The sequence below is a fragment of the Astatotilapia calliptera genome, chromosome 19 (assembly GCF_964374335.1).
Source record: "Astatotilapia calliptera chromosome 19, fAstCal68.1, whole genome shotgun sequence".
Taxonomy (NCBI): Eukaryota; Metazoa; Chordata; class Actinopteri; order Cichliformes; family Cichlidae; genus Astatotilapia; species Astatotilapia calliptera.
Window position 1 is genome coordinate 8,624,118 of NC_137440.1, and position 21,660 is coordinate 8,645,777.

The window sequence follows — 21,660 nt, forward strand, 5'->3', positions numbered from 1 at the left end:
TTTCTGAGCAGCAATGTGCACTCAAAACTTGAATGATGAAACAAATGGAAACCTTTGAGGCTGAAAAATGACAAAAACGCGTCAGGACTCAAAGTACTGCTGTTCCTTCAACAACCGACTCCAAATGTGAGTCTTTTCCCATAAACCCCCATGTTTAAATGTCCAATTTTAGAGCAGAATTAAACATGCTTACAGCCTGGAACAAAAACAAGGTTTTGGTCTTTGGCTTGTTATATATGATGTTAACATTAATTTGTAACGTATCTTTAAGCATCTTTTGTTTAACTCTGTGTGTTGAATACCAATTGTTGGTAAGGTTTGGAAAAGAGTTACCATCAGGCTGACAAAGAAAAGCAGGAAGTGAAACAGTGCAGATGATATCATCAGTGTGATGGCTGCTCTCTGAAGCATGGATTTACTGTTAAAAGTAAGTGAAATTGATACATGTAGGGCTGTAAGTACTTGGACATTGACTCGATTTTTGTCATTTTTCCCATTTATACCTCCACATTGGATTTAAAATCATGCAATAGGTGATTGAGTAACTGAAAAGATCGGATCAGATCAGCAGTTATTGTCTCGCTTGGGAGAAATTTATCTTGGACAAAGAGGGGAAACACGTCATATAAGATAGCACACATACATTCACAGTTTCACCAAAAGCCCGCTCTACTGGTTGGATGTCAGGTTTCTGACTTGGCCATTGAAGAATATCCCATTTCTTTGTACCGAGAAACTCTTGGGTTGCTTTTGCAGCAGGATTTGGGTCATTATCCTTTTTCCCCACGAAGCACTATGAGATAGGTTTTGCACAAAACTTTTTTAATTTTGTGCAACACATTTTAAAAACTGGAATGTTAATGTAATTATGTTAAAAAAAATACACATACTCTGTTCTGGGTGGACTCTGTGATTACTTTCCTTTTACATGCTGTGAGAAGTGACCAGCCTGATGAGTGAAAGTCTTCCTTGTGGAAGTAGGTTTTCCAACCATCTTTTAAACAAGGCATTTCACACCATGATGCAACTGCATTCTGGCAGAGAAAAGCCCCTCAAGCTGCGCCTTAAAAGTGGCAACAGATATGAGAGCTAGAGCCCAGGAACAGAAGGGCTTCACCCACAGTTTGAGCAACCACACAGCCGGCCCAGCTCTTCACCTGAAAAAGAAACCAGCAGAGGGATAATGGTATGATTTGCTATGCAGTTAATTGCACTAATCCAAAACCAAGAAGCTTTTTTTGCTAAATAAAATTCTAGTATTTTATTTGGATGTTACATAGCAATAATTCAGTATAAGAATACTTTATTAATCCCCGAGGAAATTATGTAGTGGTTGTGGTGCTTGTGTGATGCACCCATATTGTGTAAAAATGCAGTTTACTTAAAAAATAGATAGTGCTAGTTGATAACTTAGATTTCCACTCATTATACTAAATGTGGTCACGTCTCTCTTAATAAAGAAAGAAATAATCGTGGCAGCAGCCCAGCAAATTGAGACTTCAAAATGTGAGTCCACAAAACAATTGATGGCCCAGTGGCTAAATCAATGTTTTATATACAGTCTGTTGGTGACTCACCAAGCCACCTTACAATATTGTATTTCTGAATTTGATATTGACCTATAAAAATGTCCCCTCACTACAAATATTAACGAGAAAATAACATACTACACGAAAACCGTAGCCATACAACCTTAAACCACCATTTAACAGCGGTGTGCGATATTTACAGACAGGCAAGCAAGTGCTTCCTCCTCTCACAACCAAATAAGTAAATAAATAATAAAATGAAATAAACTGTTCCTTATATTCTCCAGTCTTTAAAAAGAAAAATTGGTTAGATATTTCCTATATTAGTAGACAATGCCGAGTGGTGGATAATTTTTTTAGAACCACTGCTTTAGCAATAAAACACTATGCAAACACTAGGCCATATGTAAGAATAAGATACCACCCTTTCAACTCATTCATAATAGTGACTGCCACATCTTATTGGACTATTGAACTTCACACGTAATGGGCATGAGACTTTAAAAAAAAGCTTTCTGTCGTGCTTTAGAAGGTTAAAATATGTTTTTATGCATAATTAGTGACATTTGGTAAAGAACAGAAGAGGTACACATATGAAGCGATATTTATTCTTCCTCTGAGCCCCCAGCAGCATTATAAACACCCTCTAGTGTCTGGATGTGGAATACTGCTGTATAATAACCAAAATTTATGATAGTTAAAAAAATTGTTTTTTTGAAAAAAGTCAACTTTGGTTTAATATTTAACTTAATTAATTCGATTATTCTCATTCTAATCTTACGGATAAAACTAGAAACAAAAGTACAGCTCCATTCAGTATTTTCCAATGACACCACAAAAATGGTTTGCCTTTACCATTTGACTCAGGTAAGGTTTCTGTTAAAAAACAACTAATGGTGTCATCGTGCCCTCTAGTGGTGGCGAGCTTTATAAAACAAAACAAAACAAAATACAGCATGCCTTTTAATATCGCTTTCACACGATGCAAGAGATTACCCTGCAGTATACCCACAATACAAACTTTAGGGGTGCCTGTTTGTATATTTTTTTAATAACCCTAACCCTATTTCCTAATTTATTCCTACAGTTGGCGAAGATGAACTGATTAAAGATCTTATTTTAAGTCTATTGTTTTCATTATTTGTGTTGTTATTCACATTTTCATTTTAGGATACATGAACCTCATCTAAACAATCTGACAGGTCAAATGTATCATTAAGAGTGTAAAACATTAGCAGAAATGAAAACTTGAAGTTCCAGTCTATAGTATCATTTAAAGTTTAATATTGATCTCCACTATCCCATGTCCAGTTCTGCCTCATTAAAGGATGTAGAAACTTATCTTATACTGTGATTACACATATTTTTGAAGTCTAATCATCATAATAATAAATGTGATATATAAGGTGCAAAGAAAGAGGTCCTGTTTGTGACTCTCCTGTGAATGTACAAAATCCTACCACATGATAACAACACTAACCAACACAGTCACGTGTTCTCAGTTTGCTCAAAGTTAAGTCTCGCCAGAAGAAACTGAAGAAATTATTAAATTAGTCTTAGCCCCGCACTTAAATGAGATTGAAATGGTTATAATATTTATTTTCTATTTCCCATTATCTGACGTGCTGTGATGCAGGGGTGATTCTAGGATCAGAGATTTTGGGGGTGCTGAGCACCCAGAGAACTGCCCAGCCAGGCAAGATAAACTTTACTCGTCACAATGAGACTTCTTCCCTGTCTCTGTCAGTCCCTGCATCCTTAAATGTCTCCAGTTGTCCCAAGTTCCTTCTGACTGTCTCCTTGGTGCATTTAAACCCCTGTTCCTCCCTGTCCTCATCGTCTGTTGTCTTCATCTCCGTTATCAGTCATCATAATTTTACCATCTCTATGCAAGTCTGCAAATTTCTTTATTAAATCATAAGATTCTTAAATTCATCAAGTCTCTCTGTGCCTGGGTCCTCGTCACAAAACATGACATCACTGTTTTGTACATTTTAACACAATTTAATCCCCACATTTGCAAAACACTTTTTTAAAAGTCTGTGACAAAACCATCAAATCAGATAAAGGTTATTTAAATGCTGCAAAAGAAGAATGGATTGGAATTTAAAAAAAAAAACAAAAAAACACACACACACACACACACATCCTAACCTTAATTACTTTACTGGGGGAAAATGATGAATGATGATTATGGTGAGTAAGAAGTAAACTGAGTGCATTTTTTGGACAGAGATTCACTTTTAATGTGTATGTATAATACAATACAGATATATAAAAATACACTCCAAAAATAGAGTCATTGAAATGTACAAAATATTGATAAAAATATATATATAAAAATGGAGGCAACTTTGCCTATGGTACAATGTATGAAAATATCTTTACTGCAGATACTACTATGGCTCTGCAGATTTATTTCTTTTATTTTAACCTATGTTGCCTCACCTTGAAGTTGGCAAATCTGTCTATCACTTTTTGGTGGTCAACTCTCTCAAGCAGTTTAGCAGTTCATTTTGCCTGTCACTATTCCCTGTCTGTTTTCCTACCTGGTTCTTCCTGACCTTGCCCTTTCTCCTCACGTTCCCCTCTTTCCTCTCTCCCTCTTTGGACTGACAATCATACACAAATAGATTGTATTCAATTAGATGAAAAAATGACATTAATATGAAAAAAAAAATACTATTAAGATCACTAATAAAAAAAAATCCTCTCTCAGTGTACTCTCAACCAAAAGGCAACCAAACCATATGTACATCTAATAAAAGATATAAATATTGAAACACTGATCCAACATTATCCTTTATTGACGGATCATTTGTTCTTACACTTTTACCTGGGTTTAATGTCGGCACATATGACAAAATAACCAGCTTCTCTCATTCCATTTAAAACAGGACAGTGGTAACAACTTTAGGCTACGGACAATTTTAAGTTTTAGATTTTAAATATACATTTCAATGGGAGCAACAGGACGGTCAAATGTCGCTGATTTTACTACAGAGCAGGACTGATTGTAGGGTAGAAAACATCGTGGAAAACACGTTTCCAACACTGCAGGTTACCTGGGTGAATCAGCTAAAAAGAAACATGTTCTGACTCCTACCTAACTATATAAAGAGTAACTGAAGGTTAAATGTAGCTAATATGTCCTGTTTTAAGCCAGGCACTTACACCTCTGCTCCGCTGTGTCTCAGCCACCATGCTCTGGCAGCAAGAGCGCTAGAGCCAGAGTAGGGGAGAGTAGTGATGGGTCGTTCGCGAACGAAATGGCTCTTAGAGCCGAATCTTTGACGTGGACGATGCGAGCCGGCTCCTTATCGCGAGCCGTCACGTGGGTTTGTTTTTCTTTCTCTGAGCCTCTCTCTCGCACTTTTTTTCCGCTTCACTCAGCACGTGAGCCTTGTGCTTTACGCTGGGCAGAGCGGGAGCCTGGGATTGTTTAGCTAAACGGCCTAAACCGTTTCCCATTCATTCTCTATGGTAGTGCTAAACCACTACGGATGTAATATATTTTTGGCCACTACGGTCTTCCGGCGCTGTTGGGAGTTTGAGATGCAGCGGCACTTTTAAAAAATCTCCTCTTTTACGTTTCGGGAGAGAAAACAAGTAACTCACCGCTCGCAACACATCCCAACGCTCCTAATTCATTGATCAAAGGTAAGAAACGTCGTTTGAAATAACAGTAAACCAACAGAATACATTTACAGGTGTATATTACAGGTAATAGGCGTGTTGCGATTGCATTTACGAAGCATCCATCGCTCAGTTAAAGACGGTGGGAGTTTGCATCTGCTGTTGTAAAGTGGCACGGTAAAAAATGAATGAACGTGATCCTTAAATAAATTGCGTGTTTCATTGACGTGTTTTGCCATTAAATAAACTTTGTAGGTTTCCGACTGCTGTGACACTGACATTACTATAATGTGGTACAATTAAATAACCGATAAGTGTCTTGTTATGAGATGACATGCTAAATGACTGAACCTGCTTTAAAAGAAAATGTATTGCTTTCATGTTGTAATGGTCAGTCACCTTATCAATGCGAAAATCTGTTTTGATATCTCTAACATGAGCAATGCCCACTCGTGTATGAATAAACACGATGGCTTAAATACATATATGTTGTTAATCTACCAGCAATTCTTATGTGCCATGACTACTAAGCAGTTACCACAAATTTTGCAGATATGCCAATAATCATTCAACCATGAAAGGTTTTTATTTACAGACAGAACAGTTTGTTATACCTGGAGGAAAAAACAATTTTATCCCAAATGTTGTCAATGTTCTTTCAAATTGTGTCTCGTTATTGTTCTCCTGCATCCTGCTGTGTAAACCCAGCAGCAAGATTATAACCTGAAATGTCTTTGTTTGTGTTTGGAATCAATTTTGTTTAATATAATTGTTTATTTTTTCACTGCTTGTCAAGATGCAGAAGAAAGTTGCGCCATATCCAGGGAAAATCTCTGTGGTGTTCCGCAAGGGGCCACTTGGATACCTTCTCCAGGACCCGTCAAAAGAAGCTCGACGGATTAAAAATGACCCCAAACTGCAGGACAAGTCTGCACCTGTGAGGGAGGATGTTTACATCGGAATGCTCTGACTGTCATCTATCAGAGAGGAGGGGATGAGTCTGACATGAAGGAAGTGCAGGGAGAGTACATTCTGCAGTTTGGAAAGCATAAAGGGAAATCTTTCCGGTGGCTTCTGGGGAATGATGTCGGGTACACCATGTACCTGATCAAAGATCTCCAGAAGGAAGAGGCTGCAGGGACCTCTGTGGAAGAAGGGCATGGCAAGGAGAGCTTGCATTCATTTGTACAGTATGCCCTCAGCTTTACAGAGATAAAGACTCTTCTGAACTACAAGACCAGCAGAGTGAGTGTTGCTGCAGAAGCCTCTGAGAATGATCAGCTGGTTGGCTTTGGCTCACGAGCCAAGAGCACCTGGAAGGAGATTCAGGAGTCTCCTTTCTACGAGGCAGAGAGACAAAGATGGGTGGAAGAAAAGAGGAAATAGGGGAGAAACTGTTGATATTGTACATAAGATAGTTTTGTTCTAGTTTTGTAATGTTTATTTTGTTTATATAAATAAAAACTGATTGTAAATATAAAAATGTGAATAAATTGTGTTCTGTAAAAATAGCAGCACAGCTCTCTTCTTTATAACCTCTTAGAGTTCACCTGTATGTTTATATACCTGTGTGTGCTCACCAACAGGTAATCAGTTTTAAAAAGCTGTGAGTGCTGCCCTGAAAGCTTACATATTATTTCTAAATCACTTCATGTAATGATAACAAGCCATCCTTTCTCTAGTGGGGTCTCACAGCTTTTATCTTTATAATCTTTCTGGTTGATTTGTAATATTAGAAACATGACTGCTGTCTTTTATCTGTGTGACTATACAGCCTGTTTCAGACATGACAACCAGACAGTGTCTGAAGTTACCTTTAATACATGCAACACAGCTGGAGATAGTCCAGACACTGTCTCACTTCTGATGATAATATTTTTGGTTTAGGTATTGTTGCTTTCTGGCTTGAAGCTTATCTACAAAAGCAGTTCAATAAGGAGAGATCATGTGGAAAAACTGAACATGATTTATTGAGATACAGAAATAAATGTAACTGTTAGGCAGTTAGACTCCAATGACCCATCATAGAAGAAGAAATCTCAGCAGTGACAGGATTTTGCATAAGCCACACCCCAGAGTCAAAATGCTGGTAGTGATGAAGATGGAGGCTGGGACAGGGTTCTGAGTGACCACAGTGAGGAGGAGAAAGGAGAGGAGGCGGGCTGCATAGCTGAGGATCTGAAACGCAGAATGGTAGAAGCAGAAGAGCAGAGCAACAGATTTAAAGCATGCAGAGTGGAGGCTGGCAAGAGCATGACTAGAATAAAGTAATGATGTCAGTACTGAGTTTGTGCTGGAAAATGAATAGATATAAACTAACAGCCACCAGGAAGCAGACAGATGACTTATTACAGACATGCCTTGTTTAAATTATGTATAAGCTTCATTTTCTATGTCATCAGAATGTATCTGTATTGTAGTTTTAGCTTTAGTCTTTGTATTAAAAGTTGGATGTCTGCATAATTGTAGACTATATGTCTGCTATGTATCATCTCAAGACTGTGATGATACAGTTTAGTCTGAGTTGTGTACTTTGTGACAGTATAGGTACGTAATGCAGAAAAATTGCTCCACAGGCCATAACACTATATAATATAAATAAAATGATAATGAAATAAAAATTAGAAGTGAAAAATAAATGTTATCCACGATAAGTAAATTGAAAATGGTGTTTAACTTTTGATAATGTAACACAACCTTTGTCCCAACCAGGACTCGAACCCGCGCTCAGACAGTTCAGTGTAAAAAAACCCCATTTTTTTCCAATGCCCGAAAAGCTGCGATTTGATTGGCTGTTTCTCCGTTACACCTATACGCGATGGGCCCCCGCGGGGGGAGGGGCGGTAGTTACACTCAGTAGCACAGGAACAGAGCCAGAGAGAGAGAAAGAGAGGCAGGGACAACAACATTAGAAAGGTATAGTAATCATCCACAACTATTTTCGGTTGCAGATGATAAAGGATTCAGAAAGTTTATTCATGCAGGTCCATATGACAGAGAATGTGCATCTTCTGTTTGTTTTCATATTATAATTTATATTTAATTGTGTTGTGGTTTGCAGTGTTTTGTGTTCTTTTCACTTTAAATTTGTAAAAGGAAAAAGCTGAAAATTTAAATAGTTAAAAGTTGAAATGTGAATAGTTGATTTTTGTATTATATGATTTATTTATTACATTTTATATGGAGTGAATAAATAAAAGTATATTTACGGTGGCCCCAAGAGACAAAGCACATACAAACTTCAAATCACGTATGAACTCTGAAGCATGTACAAACTCCAAAACACGTAAAAACATGTACAAACTCCAAAACACGTAAAAACTCCAAAACACGTAAAAACACGTACAAACTCCGAAGCACATAAAAACTCAAAACACGTACAAAAGACAACAGAAGTGCTCCAGGATGCTGGGCGCAGTGTTGAGCCTTTGTTATCTTGTGGCTACATAAGCCAGCAAGTACCAACGACCGGATTTGGTGTGTGGTAGTAACAGGTAAATGAACTTTTTTTTAAATTATTTGAATATATATGAGTGCCTGTGTATAAATACACAAACAATACACACATGCTTTCAATTGTGTAATTTAAGTGATCTAGTAGCTCTGCTTTGGAAGTTCAGTTCATGCTAGAAATGTGTTTTGGAGTTTGTACGTGTTTTGTCTCTAGGGGCCACCGCATATATTTATATATAAACATTAGGGGTGCAACGATACACAAAATTCACGGTTCGGTTCGGTTCGATACTTTGGTGTCACGGTTCAATATTTTTTCGATACAAAAAAATGTTCATGCATTTTTAATTTGTCATTTATTAAAATTATAAATATATATTTTAACTCAAAAGTACAGTTTTTGAATTTAACCCTAACCCTTGTGCGTGTTTTTTATTTTGACAGCGAATGCGCACCGGCGGACCACTTATGTGCAGCCCTGGTTATTTAGCTCATCATATTGCAGCCACAGAAATTCTTTTGTCCATGAAACCATAAAGCTGCACTTTCTTTTTGCCTCATAGTCTGATTTGTCATAACTTCTCCGTTTTGTGGTAATCTTTTCTTTGGCTGTCACTTCTTCACCCTGACCTGTCTTATTTGGCTCAGCAGAACTGAAATGCTTTTACACACTCACTCACATAAGCTCAGCGATTCTCTGCACGATCAACCTCTCACATGTTTAAGCTTGCTGCGGGAGATTTCACTTGTCATGTTTGCATAGTAAGCTAACGATTAATAAGACGATGTCAGAGGAATTGGTGCACAAATTATCATCACTCACAGATCAGTGCTGTCGCTCTCTATACACAGTTCGCACGATTGCAAAGTGAAAGCAAAAAAACAAGCGCAAATTCAAACGCGACTTCAATATGTCACATATTGACAGTGGCTCACCGATGCCAATGACATAATAACCCAGCTACATTTCTGAAAGAATGCAAAAGCATTGACATATATTTTTCCTACAATAGCCCGACGGGCAGGGAAGAGATAGATTTTGGTAGCCCGACTGAAAAAATCGCTAGCTCCGGGACGTCGGGCTAGTGATATTGCGAGCCCTGTATCTGATTGAGGAATCACTCATCTTTGGAAAAGAGAGTTTATTACAGAGAAATGTCTCTTTCCAAAATAAAAGCTATACTATCCGCTTCTTCTGGGCTATATTCTCAGCAGCATAAGGAGAATCATGTGCTAACAGCTGTCTAAATGACTCGGCTAAAGTTAGTAGCATGCTTGCTTTTTTTTGTCTGCTTCCACTTGTCTTTGCACTAGGATGATGTCGGCGTAAATGTGCAGTCATATTCGTCGTGTTCCCGCTAGTGCTTTCAGGTTAATCTCGTTGAAATGACCTTAACGCCACAACACGGCAAATCTCCGTTAACGAGCTACCGCCGATCGCCCCGTGCATGGGGCTAGACGGCCAACACCTAACTGCGCTAACACACTAGTTCACACCAATGTAATTGAGCATTGCATGGCACATTCAACATACTGTTTTACTTTAGTCCATACGTCACATGAAAACCAAAATAATTCCAAACGCCAGATCTGAATGACGTTCAATTTGCCTGTTGAAAGGAGAGCTTAACTTCTGTCTCGCTAGCTTGCCCTGCGCTCTTCCTTCTGACTATGCTGTCTGTGTTGAGCGCTCAGTGGATCTGCGCTCGACAGTGCAGCCTAGGCGGAGTAGTCGAACACAGATTCACTGAGCGCTCAACACAGACAGCATCGTCAGAAGGAAAATTGATAAAATAAATTACAAATGTTGTATTGTTCATACATATGCGTACCGAACCGAAAGCACTGTATCGAACGGTTCAATATCGATACGAATATCGTTGCACCCCTAATAAACATATATAAATAAAACCACTTTTTTTTACGTTAGCAATTCCTTTTGTGCATAATTTTATATTATTGTTAATAATAAATTAATTAAAGCAACAAAACAACCTGAAGAGCCAGTTGTGAGCCGAAAGAGCCTGGTCTTTTTAGTGAGTCGAACCGAAAGAGCCGGATCTCTAAAAGGAGCCGGAAATCCCATCACTAGGGGAGAGGCGAGCTGGAACAAACCATTTTGGGAGGGGGGGGGGGGGGGGGGGGGAATTATCTATACTTTTGTTGTTAAAATGTTATGTCTCAACCAAATACTGTATGCTTTTTTTTTATTTTTAGTAGTGTGTCACACAAACAACAAATATTGTCAAAACAGTAAGAAATATTGGGGGGTGCTTTGATTCATTTTAGCCCCAAAATGGGCTAAAATCGCTGTGATGTTTTATCTGAAATTGTAAAACATCTGAACAATCATGATCCAAAACGGATAATATTCAAATATTAATTTTGAGGAAACTGCACCATGTTTTAGTTTCTTCTTTTCGTTTTGTCTTTTGATGAAATGGAAATGTTAAGTTTCGTTTTTCATTCGTGACCTATAAAAACAGGAAGTGTGCCGCTCTGACCGTGTCAGTGTTAGGGTCATGGAAGCAGTACCACAAGAGCAACGGAGAAAGCGGAACTCCGTAAACATGCGTGTCGGTGAGTATTTTAATACACGTATTACTTTAAAATAACTATACTCATGTGTTTAATGGTGTGACGGTGCCATGATGATAGCTAATGTTAGTGCTGATGTGAGCTTTGATGTTGTGTTTCAGGGACGATCGCTGCTGTTGCAGGGGGAGCAGGTAAGGCTTTGGACGGTCTGTGTGGTCACCGGGGTTCAACCTACCCACGGTATCTCTCTGTTATGTTGATCCACTACCCTGCAGTCAGGAGAAGCGGTCACACAAAGCTGGGTGTCGGCTTGATAAGCTAACCCAGGGCTTGATTGGGGCTGACGCAAGGATGGATTTTGGCAGCATGTAAACAATTTGCCACCAACACGGAAAAGAAAAATGTTAAGGAATAAAGTGAAGTGTAAGAATATAGATTTATTACTGATGCGCATCAGGGAAAGCACTAAAACTTTAGAGTTTTGAAAAACTTTAGTCCGTCCTACTGTCTGCACTCCGAGTTCTGAGGGATTTTCTATGAATAGTGACGCTATTTTCAGAAAACTGAGTAGTTAGCAGGCGTTGTTTCATACCTGCTGATCGTTAATCATAACTTGAACCCTGTGTGCGCCATTGTAATTACAATGTAATTACACACTCTCACACTCTGCTGTGTTCAGTATCTGTATAATGTTTTTAACCTCTTCATATTTTCTGTATAGTTTTCTCTTTCTTTGTAAAATCAGCCCTTGAGCTGCCAGCACGCTTACACTTCCCAACAGCACCAGCCCTTTTACGTGAGCGAGCAGGGTGAACCCTGGATACACTCAGTTTCTTTGATAACAGCTTCATGTGACCACTTATCTGGATCAAATCCAGATAACTGAAAGATACCAGCAACCTTATTTTAACATGTAAAGTGAGCCCAGGATAAGATGTAATCCTGCCTCGTACCTCAGGCCTCTGCTTATATAAAAACGCCATTGTAATTACAATGTGTGCGCCATTGTAATTACAATGGCGCACACAGGGTTATGCTCTGAAATGAAATATAGAGATCGGTATGCATGAAATCACCACCTACTGACCAATACATCATCCAGACAATAGGGTTCATAGAAAGTCCCTCAGACCTCTGTGTGTGGACAGTAGGAGGATCTAATGTTTTTGTGTTCGTTTTTCCCTGATGTCATTAATAAATGTAGATCTTTAGATACAACCTTATTGCTTCCAACAGGAAAAATTACATTATTATTGTTGCAATAATACATGATTGTGAAACAGGACAGAAACTTGTACTTGCTGACCTTGATTATAATCATCTGGTTCTCCTGTGCCTCACAGACAGAACTGTGATATTGAATCTTTTAACTTTTCCTGGCTTCAAATAGGCCAGACTTTATTATTAATGTGTATTTTCCAGTCATGCTGTCCAAAGAGCTTAGAGGGCACAAACATTCATACAGCACTTTTAATACTAAACTACTGTAAAGTACTTTTTTCCCTCTCACACACTCTCACACTCTGCTGTGTTCAGTATCTGTATAATGTTTTTAACCTCTTCATATTTTTTGTATAGTTTTCTCTTTCTTTGTAAAATCAGCCCTTGAGCTGCCAGCACGCTTACACTTCCCAACAGCACCAGCCCTTTTACGTGAGCGAGCAGGGTGAACCCTGGATACACTCAGTTTCTTTGATAACAGCTTCATGTGACCACTTATCTGGATCAAATCCAGATAACTGAAAGATACCAGCAACCTTATTTTAACATGTAAAGTGAGCCCAGGATAAGATGTAATCCTGCCTCGTACCTCAGGCCTCTGCTTATATAAAAACTTTTTACATGGCATATCATTTGTAACAGTCACACTGATGCTGGTGTTCTCGTCCATGTGCAGTCGGTGCAGTGGCCTTGGCTCCTGTTGCTCTGGGGGCCGTAGGTTTCACCTCAGCTGGAATAGCTGCAGGCTCCTACGCTGCAAGCATGATATCTGCTGCTGCGGTGGCTAATGGAGGTGGAGTGGCAGCAGGAAGTGCAGTGGCTGTTTTACAGTCAGCAGGTAGGCTTGTCTGACTTTACTATAGTCTCATTAATAGTGCTGTACACATTCACTTTATTAGGAACCAAAGCAAAGGTGACCTTTGCTCCTGTTGGTGGTGACCAGTATATGGCTCGTAAAACTCTGGCTACTCAGGGACTGAAATACAAATGACTGATAACATATTTACAAATGATTCAGCTTAAAGCCTATTTACAGACTTAAATGGAGACGGCCTTAGTGTCAATAAGATCAGTTAATTGTTCCAGCCTGTCCTTACAGGACTAAGCTTGTGGTGCGATTAGACTAAGGACTATAATCCTGCCACACTTTGAACTCTTTTATTATAAAATGTAGTTTTATTGCCCTTGCACTGAGTATTGTCCACATATACAGACATCACATTTTGGGATGTCTGGACCAAAATACTAAATCTTGCTCTACAAGGGCCTGATATCTGCTTTCGAGGACATTATACTGCCACTGTTCTATCAAAATTTAAAATGAATGTCCTCATATGTGGACATATGTGGATCTCATTTTTCTTAGAAACAAAAATTCGGTAAAAAAAAAAAAAATCTGGTAATTCTTTGTTTTTAAATTCATCAGGTCCCAATCAACCCAAATAGCAAAGAAAAATTAAAAATGCATGCCATGAAGGAGTTCGGGTCTTAGGAGATTAAAAGGGACTTGAACATGAGTGTGCAGCTGGCAGAGCCACAGAAAGGACATGCTGCAGTTATGTCAACACTGACCCAGTTCTGATAAGTTTGCCAATAGTTTTGAATCCATGCCGCAAAGAACTGGGGCTGTTTTGAGAATCAAGAACCGTGTATTAGTGTACAAGCCATAGGACATTGTTTAGTTTATGAAATCTGACACCACTGAGGGGGCAGTGATGCCACAATTAGGTAGCAGTCAGTACAGTTAGTTTGATTCCTGATAAAGTTATTGGCAATCTCAGCTGCTTGACTTGGAATATTTGTCCTCATTCCTCCCAAAGGTGCAGCCGGGCTGTCGGGGGCTGCCACTGCGGCTGTGGGCGGTGTTGGAGCTGCTGCAGGAGCAGGACTGAAATGGCTAGGAGGTCTCATTTTCAAGGACAAAGAAGACGATGAAGACGATGAAGACAAAAAGAAGTAAAGTAAAAATTTAAATGATCTCACGTGGAAAATTTTAATGATATTTGTTGGCACAAGATATTAAACAAGAGTGAAGAGTTGTCATTTTTAAAGATGTGCTGTACATTTGTCGCTCTTACAGCTTTGCCACTGATCATTTCAGGTGTAGGAATGGAAACTCGCCATACCCGAGGCTCCCTGAACTGTCCTCACACTTTGCCTGAAGGCTGTGGATTCTGATGATGTCATTCTGATCATTCCTTTTGTGCCTCTGGGTGACTTTTTCTGTGCACGCTGGTATAATATTAGTGAACTACATATGACTGAAAAGCATGACTGTTTTTAAGCAAGTGTGGATTTTTTTTTCTCCTACATCTTCTAAAATTTGTATCTCAATCAATGATCTAATTGCAGGAAATCCTAATTCTAAAATTCTGAATGGTGTTGTTGCCACTGTCCTCACTAAGATAAAGCTAAACTTTGGTAAGAAAGTCTGGTTAAATTCTTTTAACATTCAGTTATTTGGATTTCCTAAAACCTTCTACCCATTTCCATAATCCTGCCTGCAGATCAGCTCAGTGCATCAACTATGAGAAAACTTTCTTTGGAAAATATTGTAAACTGTCTAGAAACTCTTCATTTATTTACTTTAGTCTTTAACAAGAGCATTTTGACCAGTTTCAAACATCTTCACCTCTCTGCACTTCTTTCTGGCAGTAGAATTGTTAAATGTTATTACTCACTACAGTTAGCTAACTATTTATTATTAGCTCAAAATGACAAGTGGTTGAGGTTTTTTTTTTTTTTTTTTTTTTTTTTTTTAAAGAATCATTGTTTTATGTTCAAAATACTTTGCGAACACTTCATTAAACATAAAACTGCATTTATTTTTTGGCAAATTCTATGTAATATATCAAAAATAAAAGTATTTATTCTGCAGTAATCGGTGTTACATGGATCAGTATTACTGCTGCAGGTGATATTGTTAACTATCAGTGTCTACAATGAGATTAAAAATTAATGAAAAATTAACCAAACAGCTGGTTAAATTTTCTACAAGTGATTTCTCAGAGATGTTGGTCTGAAAGTGCTGATGGAGGCTACAGCTGTTCAACTTGCCTGCCTTATGAAGTCATATATGACAGGGGTTCCCCTCTCCATCATCACAGCTTTTATTACTAATGTGCTAAATAAGTAAAAAAAAAAAAGGTTCATATATCACACGTGTTGGTCCAGGTCTTTACGAAGATAAAACTAATTATGATGATAAATAAGGGTACTTGTTTACTTGCTAATGCTAGCTTTGTTTCCACGCAATACACAACTTGTAACTGATCTCAGGGATTTCCACAACATGGATTTATGCACAAACAATCAGCTACAAGCTGCTGTCCTCTTAGCTTGACAAGATCCAGCCATGATTAACTGGGCACAGATGTTGATTAGGACACCTACCATATATTGATTTCAGTAGCTCTATAATCAAGCAGTGTCAAGTCTACTTTCAGAGACAATAGCCAACTGTGGCCATAGGATGGCAGTGATGTAAAGGATGGACGCAGACAATCATGAGTACAGCTTTATGACAGAATGCTGTTTGCGCTGAAACAAGAGTGATTGCTTTACTTTGGTATACTTTAACTGATGTCTGTTTTTTTACATTTAACTGGACAAACATTGTTTGCCTTGCTTGACCTGACATAATACCATGAGACTCTCTTCACAAAGCATTTTATTTACCCATCTTCTGCAAATTCTCCAACAAACAACATTTCCCACTCTTAAGATAATTAAAATTTATCTGAATAGATATTTACTGGCATTTGGCAAAGAAGAGGTACACACAAAGCTAGTGTTAGCTTTCGACAGGAAGGTTTATTCTTCCTCAATAAGATTATTCTAATAATGCTGATAAAACTAGAAACAAAAGCACAGCTCTATTCAGTATTTTCCAATGACGAACACATGTACCAAAAAAACAAAAAACTGCTTTATCACTTTATCACAGCACCTGACTCAGGTAAGGTTTCTGATTAACACTGCTCTCAAATGAGATTATGACTATAATGAAATGACTATGATATTTATTTTCCATTATCTGTTGTGCTTTGTTTAAATGTCAAAAATCACTGGGAAAAGCTTTAAATAATTTATCTTTTATATGTGATTTAAAAACAAATCCGAATTGCAAAACATCTGAACAACCATGCAATATACATAAACGGAAAAGTTAAGTTTGTTTTTTCATGTTACCATAGAAATACCGGAAGTGTCTCCGTGGCAGAGTCAGTTGAGACTGTCACTATACGATACGCAAACATAGAAAGCGGAACTCCGTAAACATGCGTGTCGGTGAGTATTTTAATACACGTATTACTTTAAAATAACGATACTCGTGTGTTTAATGGTGTGACGGTGCCATGATGATAGCAAATGTCGGTGCTGATGTGAGCTTTGATGTTGTGTTTCAGGGACGATCGTTGCTGTTGTAGGGGGAGCAGGTAAGGCTTTGGACTGTCTGTATGGTCACCGGGGTTCAACCTACCCACGGTATCTCTCTGTTATGTTGATCCACTACCCTGCAGTCAGGAGAAGCGGTCACACGAAGCTGGCTGTCGGCTTGATAAGCTAACCCTTGATTGGGGGCCTGTTCTTCGTACCGCGCTAAGTGAGTTAGCTGGATGAGATTGTTGACGATTTCGCGTGATCCTGGATCGTTCGGTTCCCCGAAGCCCATCCGGGACTTGCTGTCATAGCAACAGAGCCGTAAGCGTAAACCTGCTGGGGAGCAGGTTTACTTTATGTAAACAGGATTAGATCGCGGCCACGCAGGTATGTCCGCGTCATTCATACGAAAGCAACAGCGATATTCCACCACTGTTTCACCATAAATAAATAACATCAATGTAACTAAAGATAATGCAGTACTTGATCCTTTTATTGATGTCACACAGATACATACAGGTCATTCCCTAAAAAAGGGAAATGTACTATTAACATTCTATTACATGTATGTGATTATTACAGATGTAATTCATATTTCAGAGTAGTAATTGTAAATTACTTCGTGTAATCAAGATGAGAGACCACGGCTATAAAAGCGAAGGTGGATTTGGGAAGTCTGTCGCAGCCATGTCCTGTCCGTTTACGCGAGCAACCCATTGCGGAAGGTGCAAGATTGATAAGGAGAGTCCTCAGAATTCAGCGTATATTGCGGGACAGACAGGATCCTTTAGCTCAGCGCGACAGTGTGCTCATAGAGAGATATCGATTTTCCCGTGAGGGTATTATTCACTTAACCAACTTGTTGACGAGGGGGTGCAGGACCACCACCTGTCTTTTTTTTGCTCTGCCCTTTTCTTGGTTGCTGTTATGAACAAACAAACAGAGTATTCCAGGGTCTCTTTCCAAGAGACTAAAAGCAATATAAGTGATAAATATTACCATTCTGTAGAATATTCTTATATTTCACTTTTACTTGTTCCCATGTTCTAGTGGGTCCTGTTGTGGCTCTAATGTGAAAGGGGATATAATATAACATATTATAATATAATATAATGTAATATAATATTGGATAATATGGTGTGATATGATAAATCTACCCTACCGCCTACTGGTGTTGGCCAGAGGGGCCGATGGCGCGATATGGCAGCCTGGCTTCTGTCAGTCTGCCCCAGGGCAGCTGTGGCTATAACCGTAGCTGCCTCCACCAGTGTGTGAATGTGAGAGTGACTGAATAGTGCCATTGTAAAGCGCTTTGGGTGCCTTGAAAAGCGCTATATAAATCCACTCCATTATTATTGTTATTATTGAATTACTTACGAGTTTGATTTGTCAGCAACTTTCTGCCAGCCCTCTCTCCTTGCTTTTGCAGCCTTTGCAGTGTTCCCTTGCGTTTTAATTTAACTCTGAAACTCCTGAAATCCCTCACTCAAGAGTTCTTGCTCTGCTGCCGAAAAATACCGAGCGCGCTCCTTCGACATTTTCGCCGACCAATCAAAGGGTTGCCGATCAATGTTTCTACTGTCGATGCGTAGCCCCTGTTGGGCCACCCAGTGATCTCACATTACTTCATCCAGCTATACTAATCGTCAACAACAGGTGTGTTCGGGGAACCGGAATAGCGAGCTCAAAGTTAGCGCGATGATTTGGTCTTGGATGTGTCATTTGATCTTGGATGTAGTAAGCGACGTACGAAGCACAGGGCCTGGGGCTGACGCTTGACAGGGATTGTTTTTGGCAGCATGTAAACAATTTACCACCAACAGGGAAAAGAAAAATGTTAAGGAATAAAGTGAAGTGTAAGAATATAGATTTATTACTGATGCTCCTCAGGGAAAGCACCAAAACTTTAGAGTCTTTTGAAAAACTTTAGTCCGTCCTACTGTCTGTACACCGAGGTCTGGGGGATCTTCTACGAATAGTGACGCTATTTTCAGAAAACCGATTAGTCAGCAGGCGTTGTTTCATACCTGCTGATCCTTAGTCATAACTTGAACCCTGTGTGCGCCATTGTAACTTATGCTCTCAAATGAAATATAAAGATTATGCATGAAATCACCACCTACTGACCAATACATCATCCAGACAATAGGGTCACTGTTCATAGAAAGTCCCCCAGACCTCTGTGTGTGGACAGTAGGAGGATCTAATGTTTTTGTGTTCGTTTTTCCCTGATGTCATTAATAAATGTAGATCTTTAGATACAACTTTATTACTTTACGTTTTCCTGTTGGAAGCAAATGTTTTACAACATTTTCTTTGTTCTCCAGCAATAATACATGATTGTGAAACAGGACACAAACTTGTACTTGCTGACCTTAATTATAATCATCAGATTCTCCAGTGCCTCAAACACAGAACTGTGATATTGAATCTATAAACTTACACAGCTTTTCTGGCTTCAAATAGGCCAGACTTTATTCATATAATGTGTATTTTCCAGTCATGCTGTCCAAAGTGCTTAGAGGGCACAAACATTCATACAGCACTTTTAATACTAAACTACTGTAAAGTACTTTTTCCTCTCACACTTACACTTGACAACAGCACCAGCCCTTTTACGTGAGCGAGAAGGGTGAACCCTGGATTAACTTAATTTGTTTCATAACAGCTTCATGTGACCACTTATCCAGATTGCCAGTGTTGGGGTAAGTGAATCCAGATAACTGAAAGATACCCTCGATATGCTAAACTTGCTTTAACATTTAAAGCGAGCCCAGGATAAGATGTAATCCTGCCTCGTACCTCAGGCCTCTGCTTATATAAAAACTTTTTACATGGCATATCATTTGTAACAGTCACACTGATGCTGGTGTTCTCGTCCATGTGCAGTAGGTGCAGTGGCCTTGGCTCCTGTTGCTCTGGGGGCCGTAGGTTTCACCTCAGCTGGAATAGCTGCAGGCTCCTACGCTGCAAGCATGATGTCTGCTGCTGCGGTGGCTAATGGAGGCGGAGTGGTAGCTGGAGGCCTGGTGGCTGTTTTACAGTCAGCAGGTAGGCTTGTTGTCTGACTTTACTGTGGTTTCATCAATAGTGCTGTATACATTCACTTTATTAGGAACCTACAGTGGCCCTGAGAGGCAAACGGACCTCAACTTAAGAAAACAGCAGCAATAAGAAAAACGCTGCAAAAGCACACAAAACACAACGGAAATAGGAAAAAACAGATTTCCGAAAGCACAAGGGAAGTGTTTCTGGGGAGACAATAACCCGACGGACGAGTTGCAGGAACCAAAAATATACTAAGAATTGGGCTGGGAGACACTTAAAAGAAGTGGAGCATCTCTCAGTTTTGTGAGGAAAGAAAAGATTAGAGGTAAGTGTGTTAGCCTAACTATTAGCCTAAAAATCCGTCATCAGTATTAGTTTTGTGTGCTTTTGTAGCGTTTTTCTTATTGCTAGTGTTTTCTTAAGTTGCAGTCCGTTTGGCCTCTCAGGGCCACCGTAGGAACCAAAGCAAAGGTGACCCTTGCTCCTGTTGGTGGTGACCAGTATATGTATACTCGGGGACTGAATAATTCAATACAAATGACTGATAACACATTTACAAATGTACACACTGATTCAACTTAAATCAGTTGAATCGTCCCCATTTAAGTTTACAGACTTAAATGGGGACGGCCTTAGTGTCCTGTGTTGTGTTACAGGACTAAGCTTGTGGTGTGGGGCGATCGTGCCTCAAGAGTTGGCAGTTTGTCTTGTAATCAGAAGGTTGCCAGTTCGAGCCCCGGCTCCAACAGTCTTGGTTGTTGGGCAAGACACTTCACCAATTGCCTACTGGTGGTCAGAGGGCCCGGTTGCGCCAGTGTCTATGTGTGGCTACAATGTAGCTTGCTATCACCAGTGTGTGAATGGGTGGATGACTGAATGTAGTGTAAAGCGCTTTGGGGTCCATAGGGACTAACTAAAGCGCTATACAAATGCAGGCCATTTACCAGACCCTTAAAATGACTTTAGTGCCTACAACATGAGTGAGGTATTGGTGTATAAGCCATAGGGCATTTTTTAGTTTATGAAATCTGACACCACTAGGGGGCAGTGATGCCACTATTAGGTGGCAGTCAGTTGTTTTGATTCCTGATAAAGTTAGAAGCAAACTCAGCTGCTTGACTTGATGCAACATATTGAAGCTGTGAATATTTTCCCTCCTCCCTCTTGAAGGTGCAGCTGGGCTGCCGGGGGCTGCCACTGCAGCTGTGGGCGGTGTTGGAGCTGCTGCAGGAGCAGGACTGAAATTGCTGGCAGGTGTCATACGGAAATAAAAAATGTAAATAATCTCACATGGCAAATTCTAATGATATTTTGTTGCCACTGCTCTTCCTACTAATGAGCATTGTTGTGATGTCAGAAATATGAGTGATACATTTTTTAACTGTTTCAGTGAATGAGTGAAAGTGTTTCTGCAGTCAGTGTTTCTGTGCACCAAAGAGTAATTCCACAAATTCAGAGTGTTGTAAAAATTTCAGGATTTAACGAAATTTTTTGGTCATACCACGTTACTGAAGTGTTTAAACTAAAGAGTGTTCTAGTGTTTATTCATTCAAGGTTCAAAATAAAGGAAGATATTAAACCAGAGTGAAGAGTTATCATTTTTGAAGATGTGCTGTACATTTGTCGTTCTTACATCTTTGCCACTGATTATTTCAGGTGTAGGAATGGAAACTCACTAAACCCTTTCCTTCCTTCTCTAAGCAATATTTTACTTTGTTGAAAGATCTAAATAAGAGTAACTGAAATTAACTTAATTAAAATGCATTTCAAAGTGTCTGCTGGCTCCAGTGTTTTTAAAATTTGTAATGGTACAAAAGATTATTTAAAGATTTAATCCTCACACAATAAACCT

The 21,660-nt window shown here is 39.2% G+C and overlaps 2 protein-coding genes and 1 long non-coding RNA gene across 5 annotated transcripts; all 3 read left to right on the forward strand.

Moving 5' to 3' along the window:
* The first annotated feature begins 5,089 nt into the window (after positions 1 to 5,089).
* Positions 5,090 to 6,674, forward strand: LOC145422381 (uncharacterized). The gene is made up of 2 exons (XR_013903665.1): positions 5,090 to 5,189; positions 5,962 to 6,674. It is a non-coding gene; the product is annotated as an uncharacterized LOC145422381 (long non-coding RNA).
* A 4,396-nt stretch (positions 6,675 to 11,070) lies between these two features.
* LOC113024593 (interferon alpha-inducible protein 27-like protein 1) lies at positions 11,071 to 14,806 on the forward strand. Of its 3 annotated transcripts, none has more exons than XM_080293686.1 (5): positions 11,071 to 11,198; positions 11,318 to 11,347; positions 13,054 to 13,215; positions 14,198 to 14,338; positions 14,479 to 14,806. In XM_080293686.1, the coding sequence occupies exons 1-4, from the start codon at positions 11,141 to 11,143 to the stop codon at positions 14,335 to 14,337; spliced, it is 390 nt and encodes a 129-aa protein (XP_080149812.1). In that variant the 5' UTR covers positions 11,071 to 11,140; the 3' UTR covers position 14,338; positions 14,479 to 14,806. The 3 variants fall into 3 exon arrangements, with proteins under 3 accessions (XP_080149812.1, XP_026027558.2, XP_080149811.1); XM_026171773.2 differs by having other exon boundaries at positions 14,198 to 14,333; positions 14,458 to 14,806; XM_080293685.1 differs by having other exon boundaries at positions 14,198 to 14,333.
* Positions 14,807 to 16,534: 1,728 nt separating this feature from the next.
* LOC113024595 (interferon alpha-inducible protein 27, mitochondrial-like) lies at positions 16,535 to 21,392 on the forward strand. The gene is made up of 4 exons (XM_026171775.2): positions 16,535 to 16,667; positions 16,787 to 16,816; positions 19,650 to 19,811; positions 20,979 to 21,392. The coding sequence occupies exons 1-4, from the start codon at positions 16,658 to 16,660 to the stop codon at positions 21,077 to 21,079; spliced, it is 303 nt and encodes a 100-aa protein (XP_026027560.1). The 5' UTR covers positions 16,535 to 16,657; the 3' UTR covers positions 21,080 to 21,392.
* The last annotated feature ends 268 nt before the right edge of the window (positions 21,393 to 21,660 follow it).